The sequence below is a fragment of the Alosa pseudoharengus genome, unplaced genomic scaffold, assembly GCF_046254945.1.
Source record: "Alosa pseudoharengus isolate Yale_2024_CS ecotype anadromous, Long Island Sound unplaced genomic scaffold, YU_APseudo_1.1 YU_APseudo_1.1_scf_21, whole genome shotgun sequence".
NCBI lineage: Eukaryota > Metazoa > Chordata > Actinopteri > Clupeiformes > Clupeidae > Alosa > Alosa pseudoharengus.
The window spans coordinates 29,583,292-29,593,291 of NW_027468674.1; the positions used below are offsets into that span (position 1 = coordinate 29,583,292).

General features: G+C 44.1%; 1 protein-coding gene across 1 annotated transcript in view; it reads left to right on the top strand.

Annotated features, from left to right (window-relative positions):
* Positions 1-10,000, top strand: part of znf385c (zinc finger protein 385C) — a 125,710-nt gene that overhangs the window by 41,889 nt on the left and 73,821 nt on the right. Inside the window, exon 2 of the mRNA XM_076298532.1 lies at positions 7,130-7,444. Within this exon, the coding sequence (XP_076154647.1) occupies positions 7,130-7,444 (315 nt within the window). The remainder of the gene's footprint in view (positions 1-7,129; positions 7,445-10,000) is intronic.

Below are 10,000 nucleotides of genomic sequence, written 5' to 3' on the forward strand. Positions count from 1 at the left end.
GAGTTTTATCTCTGTATAGGCATTATTTGTGTGTGTGTGTGTGTGTGTGTGTGTGTGTGTGTGTCTGTGTCTGTTTCTGTGTGTGTGTGTGTGTGTGTGTGTGTGTGTGTGTGTGTGTGTGTGTGTGTGTGTGTGTGTGCGGGCACTTGCCTGTACAGCTTTGGCTTGAGGTATATATCCAGGTGTTTATCATGCAGGAAGTCCTCGACATTCTCAGAGCCGTCTGCATTTAGCCCTGATTGCTGAGCCTAGGAAAGGCTTTAAAATCAATCCTCCGCCACAGCAACTGCATTAGAGACTCCTCTGTCTCTCCGAGCTGTGTGCACACATACATCTATGTGTGTGTGTGTGTGTGTGTGTGTGTGTGTGTGTGTGTGTGTGTATGTGTGTGTGTTAAAGGATTAAAATGATGGGCAATCTGTGTGAGGGATCAGTTCCCTGAGTCGAGGGAAATCTCTCTGTGTGTGTGTGTGTGTGTGTGCAGGTTGGTCTCTGCAAAACAGGTAGGCTGAGAGTGTCAGTTCTGAGTCTTGCACAAACATCACAGACTGTTGCAGACCCGTAATGCCAGAAAAAAAAACATTGAGACACTAACACTGGCAAAAAGGTAACTGCAATCCGTCACATTGTAGAGATGAAAAGAACGAAGATTACAGAGTTAGAAACAATATTCCATGTCCTAACTGCATTCTACGTGAGCGAACGTCAACAACAGCATCAGTTTGGTTACTTTGTTTTCAATCAGAACGTCAATAACAAAATCAGTTTGGTTACTTTGTTTTCAATCAGAATGTCCTGACTGGATGTGACGCAACACAGTGCTGTGCAGTCAGTGCAACATGCCATGCCTTTTTGAAGACAACTTTTATCGGATGTTTCTAGTTTCTTCTGTTGCTCGGTTTGAAGGTGAGACATGATGCAGTAGAAGTGCATATTCTATGCTACACACAGACTCTAGTCTAGTGTGTCTCACTTTCTCTCTGTTTCCGATAGTGTAAAGCACATTGAACTGCCTTTGTGCAGGCTAAATGCACTATATAACTATATATACTCTGTAATGCTCTTCCCTGTTGTCTCTAACGTGGAGTTAGACGATGGCATTAATGCATGTAGTCTTCAGCTGCTCTTGTGATCGTATAATTATGCTGAAGTTGGACAATGTTCATCAAACTATTTAAGTTGTAGATTTGATGCTGGAATGTACTACTGGAGTAGTACTCTAGTGTGATTAATTGAAAAGGTCCTACATAACACAATGTGTGTGTGTGTGTGTGTGTGTGTGTGTGTGTGTGTGTGTGGCACAGTTAGTTACGTTTCACTCATGAATGAATCGTTCATTTTGTGCCAAATGCAGAAACCTCAAAACACCTTGGAGCTCAAAAAGGGCACACACACACACACACACACACACACACACACACACACACATAGCTGTGTAGTGGAGGCTTATAGGCTTATATCGTTTAAGTTATATATGTCTTTTCAGTGCAGTTTTAAGGGTTGACCGTATATCCTGAAAACTGGAAATTGGACAATATTTATCAGATCCACATTAAATCTTTGTAGAAATCACCCAAGGACTGCAACAGGTTAATGTAATTGAGATTGCTCATTTACTACTTTGCGCAGATAAGATACCGTTCTGCCCCTGACAATGAACTCAATCTGCGATTTAAATCTGATAGAGACAGAGACCTTTTCTCCTTCTAAATGGTCTCATGCTATGATTGATTTTGACTTTACATCAAGTGTCTGTGAGCTAGAATAGCCTAGCCCTGTAACCTCAATTCCATGCTAATATCAGCAAGCGAGTCATCCCCTGCAAGATCACAGGCACTAACTCTGAACTATCAGTGGGATTGCCAAACTCTCAGTTGCTCAGTGCTCATTATGGTATTCTGTTTCGTTAAAAGGACAGCCAATTATGCTCTTCTCAAAGGCTTGCGTGCCGCGGCCTGATTTAAACACGTGTTTTAATTAAGCGGCATGTGTTAGTTGGCGGCCGAATCAGGGGGTACAAGGGCCTCAATGCTGGTTAATATTGTGCGCTGTCGCCCCCATGTGGGCAGTCATTGGAAGTGTATCTCATCTTCAGCTCTCTCCCATGTATTTTCTAAATAGGTGCACTTATAAATGGTGAAATATTTTGTAGGTTCACAGTACTGAGATTTTTTTTCTGACTTCCTTTAGTTAGATAGTTTAACTGTTTTGAACCGTTCTTAACTGCACATAGGGATAAATAATGTATTTCAATATGATTATTTTTTATCGGTTTATAAGGTAAAAATTATGAGAAGGCTTACCCTGTACACACATACACATACACATTCACATACTCTCATTTTTATTTGTTATACTTTTCCTAGAATGAACACACACACACACACACTACCTGAGGTTTCTCTCTGTGTATGGAACATCCTTGTTCACCTCCATGTCTAACATAATGTCCAAGAATATCTCATCTCGTCATCTAGTCAGCTCATATGATATATACACACACACACACATACACACACACACACACACACACACACACACACACACACAAGTAATCCCTGACCACTTGCTGAGCATATTCATTTTACTACCATCTCTGGGAGTTTAAACACTTTTCCATTCTGGAATGGAAATCACTCTTTGATGATGTAAACGTATACCATTCAAATCCAGCTGTCACAGAACTGTTAAAACTATTCTAGACTCCATGACTCTTATGGCGCTGGTGACAGTAGCATCCAGTGACCTCTTCACCTGTACAGTGAGTTTGACAGCAGATCACAGGCTGCTCTGTAGACCCTGACAGTGGAGAGATAGTTCACTTTTGTGGATGTGAACTTTATGTTCACAGAGAAGACAAACTGTAAACAGTGCAATTAAGTTTGCTGTTTGTGTTTATTTCCCAACATCAACAGATGTTTCTGTAAGATTAGCGGTAAAACATTGATGCTGTTTTGGAAAATCATTGGAGGGTACTCAGGGTTGAAAGGCTGGTTGGGAGGATAATTTTTCAATTTGTGACTTCCGTAGAAAGCCCTGAGAGAGTCTATTTTAATATTATTAATCACATTAGGACCTATGCGCATCTGTGGCATTTTCTATATATTTAGACTAACAATATGGTGGAAATGAGTTCCTCAAAATATGCTTCAGCTTGTGGAGTAATATCAGCATTTCAGGCCCTGACGCCTGTCTAGCCTCAAGTTGTTTAATTAAGTCTGGAATTTTGTTATGCTGCAGCTGTTTATTCTTAGGACATAACTGCCGCTTCCATTGTTGCTTTTGTCTAAGAGTGACTTGTTTTTGTTTTGTCTCCTCACGCAGATCTAACCACTGTGGTTAATCATTGTTTTTGTGGTCAAATGTTGATGCGCTGGAATTGTTTCTCTCTTGCATTAGTGACACTAATTTATGGCATTGCTATATTAATGTGTCTCTTGAATTTACTTCCTATCCTAGATGCCCAGCTGGACATTTTTATCTCTTAGATGAGGACACAGCATTCATTCATGTTGCTTAGGTCAATTGTGTGGCCATGATATCTTCATGTCGTGTCTATCACATAGTATTGGAGTATCGATCTTTTTTAATTTCTCCTTTAATTCTCTCCTAAAAACTGAAGCAAACATATTCTATCTTTTAGCACTCTCTCTCTCTTTTGAGCTAGCAGATAGTTGATGGTGGTAAGGAGGTAGGCTAGTCTATTTTACCTGCAAGAAAGCTTGAGCGGGGTGGAGCACAGCTTTTCTCTGTGTTCCGGAGCCTTCGTGGCTCTGGGAGAGCTGTATTTACTGCATGACTTCTCAAATCTGCTGCCTTGTCTTTTGTGCCAGACAGTGATTTGGGGCGGCAGTGCTAGTGGGGTTCCTTACAGATCTTTCTCTCTCTCTCTCTCTCTCTCTCTCTCTTTCTCTCTCTTTCTTTCTCTCTCTCACTCTCAAATTTACATTCAAATTCAAAGTGCTTTATTGGCATGACAGGTAAACACTAGTATAGGCAAAGCGGTCAGACTCATAGTACATACAGTAAATTGAACATACACAAGGACAGATACAAGAAAACTGGATTGTGATCTCTCTCAAATCTTTGTATTTCTCTCTGTCTCTGTCTCTGTCTCTCTCTCTCTCCCTGTGTTGACAGTACCAGGATGGTGATAACCATAGCTTGATGATGAATGCTGTTATGGAACCTGTCACTTTCTTGTTAATGGCATCTGTACCACACACACACACACACACACACACACACACACACATACACACACACACACACACACACACACACACACACACACACACACACACACACACACACATACAAATCCCCAACAGTGAGCTAAAGACACATCCCACATGTCTCATCCTTTCTCTGTCTCTCTCTCTCTCTCTCAGCCCTTGGCTGTAGGTATTTGCATGCAGGAGGGGCTGGGAGATGCTCTTTGCTATGCACGCCGGTTCCCACAGATGTGTCTCTGAGAGGTTGGCAGAGGCCGAGAGCGGCGCTAACACGCGGTGACAACATTATTAGTATTGCTCTCTCCGCCAGTTGCATAATCTACTCATGATCTCCCCTACCTCCCCCTGTCCAGGGATCAAGATCCTCTTACTCCACATCAGCCTACAACTCTGAATATGGAAACTTGTCACTAGGGAATACAAAGGGCTATGGTTAATTTGCAGCTGTGTCCATATAGGAGCTTGTATAGTATATACATATAAATAGTTACTACTGGGTGTACATTATATGTATATAAATAGCTGTTTCGGAGTAAACACACTTCTTGTATTTCCAGGGAAATTACAGCTTTTCTCAGATTTTTCTGTGAACTGCGATGATTAGAGAGTTTTCCATTTCAAACTCAAGATAGAAATCCCATCTGGAACTGTGCCATACTTCACTTTTGTGAGTCCCTTTTGGGTGTGTGTGGTGTGTATGTGTGTGTGTGTGGTGTGTGTGTGAGTCCCTTTTGGTTGAATGGTGTGTATGTTTGTGTGTTTGTGTGTGTGTGTGTGAGTGTGTGTGTGTGTGTGTGTGTGTGTGTGTATTCTTCAAGTCCATTGAAGTTTTTTTTTAACATTTCATTCATGTTTTTTGTTTACCAGATGCCAGCCATTGTACTACATGCTGTTTTCTTCATCACAACTCACAGATCTCATTGTGGGCAACAAATAGAGATGAAATACTCATGTCCTGTTGCAACAATATGAATGACTTCACATAGGGTTACACTACAAACCTGCACTTTCAATTGGCTGAGTTCCCCTACAGGAGGGTAATCTAGGGTCTGTCTGACTGTCCCTGTGTGTATTTTGTTTCCTGTCTGGCTCTATTTCCTAAAGCATGAGACTAAAGTCTCTGGTTTGTCTCAGCTTGTTCTGGGTATCTGCGCCAGAGCCCACTCTGCGTCAGTAACGTCGCTGACCTGTCCTGTGGTTTTGCTCCACTTGTTTTCCCATTCTTCCTCCTCCTCCTCCTCCTCCTCCTCCTCCTCCCCCTGCAGCTGAAAGGCCAGCCCAGACAGGCGAGGAGGATCTGTGAGGTGCTTGGAATCACAAGCGGGTGCACCGTAAACTCCTCTCCTATCCTCTCCTGTCCTCACTCCCCCCTCTCGTCGTGTGGAAGTTGGACAGCTCATAGTGGACGTCTGCGCCAACGCAGGCTCTGTCAGATGCCCGGGCAAACATTTCCCACTTAGTCAATCCAGCAGGCAAACACAGAGTTGACGCCGAGGTTTCCATGAGGATGATGGTGATGATGATGGGGACCTAATGTCCTGACACGCTGCCAGGTGTATTTTGGGGAGCGTGGCACAGCATCGCATAGCGTGGCATCAGGGCAGTTCAGCTGTCTGTGCCAAGAACAACTGAGCGTGGCATCTCCTCCGGATGACAGCAGGGCCAGGCTGGTAAGCGCAGCTTCAGAGCCCCTCTAACACAGTCCCCCTGCCTAGGCCACGTGCAACAGCAGTTCTACTGTCAGACCTTTAGGGGGCACAGCCCTTACTGAGAATGTGACATACCGCACCTTGCAAAAGCGTTCAATTATTTGTATTGATTTATTTGCGGCACAGCTGGAATCTTCACCTGGCTCACACCACATACAGGCATGCAGGTGTTTGTGGCTGCCAGTGATAGGCATTGAGTCTTGTGGTCTGCATCATTGCATTCAAGCAGTTGGATTGCTGTGTATAAGCAAAGTGCTTTGCAACTTGAAGGTCACCACATTCCTGCAGTTGAGAATTTCAATTAAAATACTTCTATAAGATTGTTGTGAGGAATTAACCTTATGCTACTGACATAGGATTCAATGAAAGCTTGGGTTGTGGGTATCTCTCTGTGTGTGTGTGTGTGTGTGTGTGTGTGTGTGTGTGTGTGTGTGTGATTCTGAGAGGCAGATAAATGAACTGGGCATAAACAGCGTCTAGTTAACCCAAACCTGTAGGCTCATCCCGTGGTCATGCTTTTCTAGGACCCTCTAACATAATTTCCGGTGCCCACAACTGAACGGTATCATTCAATCACAACAACACATTTAAAGAAAAAATCATCTGAAAAAAGTACTTGTAAAACTACCATTGTTTCTGAAAGTTTATCCCATTCACACTTTTAAGCACAGTCGGAATACACACCTGCTTTTAAAAGGCTAAACATTTTCAATGCAAAAAAGACGTGCTCTGTTTTGATATATGCGCTGCCATATCTATCGCTGTTAACTTTTCCCTCCCATGTTTTTGTGCAAACCTCCCACTTCTCCCTCGACCTTCCCATGAAAGCATGTGCACGATTAGTAACACATATTCATGTGTGGTCTGTTCGTATCATGCCACGTTTTGAGGCACACAGAGCGAAGAAATGAAGCCTGAAATGGGCGCTACAGTAACTCATCAGTACATCTGTGTCTGTGTGTTTTTACGTTGGCACTGAATATGCAAGCTAGTGCTATGCAGTAGGAACTATTGTTGTCAAGCCTCATGATGAAGCTATCAAAGTTTTTAATTGTCTAATGAATGTAGGTTGCGGATCAAGCCTAGAGAACAAAAAAATGCTGTCTCTACAAACGTCAGCGCCTCAGCCAATGATATTACAGCTCTTGTTTACAAAGTATCTTTTCCTCTCTAACTGTCTTTCAGGCATGAAGCGCCCATTTAGCCCAACCCCGGCCGGAAACGGCGACACATCAGCTGATTCTCATGTCAACGGGACGGCCTCGTCCTCCTCGGACGCGTGCGAACGCGACCCGCGGCCGAAGCGCGAGCGCAAGCAGCGGACGCTGACCCTGTGCGAGGTGTGCAACATCCAGCTGAACTCCAGCGCCCAGGCGCAGATCCACTACAACGGCAAGACCCACCAGCGGCGGCTGAGGCAGGCCAGCCTGGGCAAGGGCCACGCCGGAGGAGGAGCGGGAGCAGGCGGAGGAGGGGGGTCCAGCAGCAAGAACAACACAGGTGAGAGCTGTCCGTCTCCTCTCTCCAACACACACAAACATGAAGTGACATCCTCTCTCCTCTGCTCTGTTCACAAACTCAGAACTGAATACACATACACTCACATACTGCACATACAGTGCAGTATACTCCCATCCCTCTTCACACACTGTCACATGTCACTGTCTTCTGTTCTCCCAGTCTCTCTGTAACACACACACACACACACACACACACACACACACACACACACACACACACACACACACACACACACACACACACACACACATTCCTGCTCTTACTTCTCTCTCATTCACAAACACACATGCACATGTTACTCAGGTTCTGTTTCCTCTCACCCTTTCACATCCCACCCTTTCACATCCTACCCTCCACCCCCTCTCTCCTGTTCCCACTCTCTCCTCCCCGTACTTATCATACTATGCCTTCTTTTCTCTCATCCTCAGTTGAATTATTTTCCCTCTCCCTCTTTCTCTATTTCCTGTCTCTTGACTCCCTTTTCACTCTCTACCCTTTACCCTTTTTCGTTCTCTTTTTATCCCTCCTATTGTACATCCTCCTCTCCATCCCTCTTTTCCCTCCCTGCATTCTCTCCGTCCCCCTCCACCGCGGGCCCCAGAGCCAGTCATCTCTCGTCGCTCCTCTCACCCCATGGTGGAGTCTGTAGCACGCCGCACGTAACAAAGTTTCTCATGTGTCTCCAACCCCACACACTCCGCAAGACACTCCAAAAAGCTATTAAACAAGCGTTTGCCCCCCGCCGCGAGTCATCGCTGTGGCAACAGGCTTCTGAAACATGCTAGGGCCCCGCAAGTGCCTGCGGATGCCCACGAAAGCGAGGCGTTAGCTTCAGGGGGGTAAATTCAATCAACACTCGTATTCTCTTTAAGGGATAAATGGAACAAGCATGATTTTAGTCATCGACCGCAGCGTGGGTGCCAGCCCCCCCACCCCCACCCCCAACCCCACCTCAATAGACTAAAGGAGCTGGTTGATTTGTTCTGCTTTGTTTCTTTCTTTCCACATTTTTCACTCTCGGTTTTTTCTCCCCGTTGTCTTGCTGTGTTTTGATTCAGTTTATTTCCTCAAATGCATAAAGGGCTGTTTGAGAATTATGTATTAAATCAGCTTGTGTTGCATCAAGAAAAATAGCCAGCTGTTCCAGCAGCATATTCCTCTGGCCCTATTTGTAGGGCAAAGTGATAACATCGCCAGAGGCATAAATTCAATCCCCAAGTACAGAATGCCCCCTTACTAATGAAGGGTATGCCTCGGCTGCACTGTCTATCACTTTGAATAATCATCTCTGCCCAATCATAAGATGGAGGTGTGAACGATAATGGCTATCATGCCTTGTTACTGGCGACCCTCTTAAGTTGATTATTCTCACAGTTATCACAAAACCTCAACTGCTTAGAGGACCTACTGATGCTGCCTTTCCTCCACCATCATGATGCTAACTAGATTAAAACTAAAGGTAGCGACAGCAAATACTATCACCACACTGATACACCACATTTGTTATTCTGTATTAGCATTTTGCTTAAATGTGTTCAGTTACAGCAGTGTTTCTTAATGTGTGGTCCGGGGACCACTGGTGGTCCGCAAGCTATCCCAAGTGGTCCGCAAGCAGACGTGGTAAAATATAATATGAGTTGTTTGCAATATTGAACCAACTTGTATGTACATCCAAACAGCTCTGCAACACTGCCTATGTAAGCTACGCCAGTTTAAATCATATGGGGCAGCCGTAGCCCACTGGTTAGCACTCTGGACTTGTAACCGGAGGGTTGCCGGTTCGAGCCCTGACCAGTGGGCCGCGGCTGAAGTGCCCTTGAGCAAGGCACCTAACCCCTCACTGCTCCCCGAGTGCCGCCGTTGAAGCAGGCAGCTCACTGCGCCGGGATTAGTGTGTGCTTCACCTCACTGTGTGTTCACTGTGTGCTGTTTGAGTTTCACTAATTCACCGATTGGGTTAAATGCAGAGACCAAATTTCCCTCACGGGATCAAAAAAGTATATAGACTTATATACTTATGAATCCTCTGACACAATAAGCAAGGTGCAAAGACAAAAAGTAAGGTTGTTCAGTGAGTAGGCCTATTGTGTAATACAGTATACTGTTGAAGTAGGTCTACTTTTTTTTAGCTAGGTGGTCCGTGTTTTTTTATTGGTTAAGTGTTCCTTGGTCTGAAAAAGTTTGAGAAACACTGAGTTACAGGAATCTAAACATTCTTGCTACCTAGAGCCTAAATTGTCCAACATGGAGGCTGAAAATATCCATGGTTGTTCTAGCCTATTCTTACATTTTGCACAAATACCTTCAAATGGAGTAAATTGAAGTCAGTAGACACCACAGGCTACCTCAGAATAGCTATTCCAAATTGAACGTTGGATTATGTTCTAAATAATTGATAAATTAATATACCAATAAAATGAGTTACAACCTAATTTCCAGCTGACATTTGTTTGTTCATTCCGTGTAAGCTAAATGTAATCTATTTTTCCTTTATCTGTGTAACCTCTGTATTGCTGGGTTTAAAAATGGGTGCTT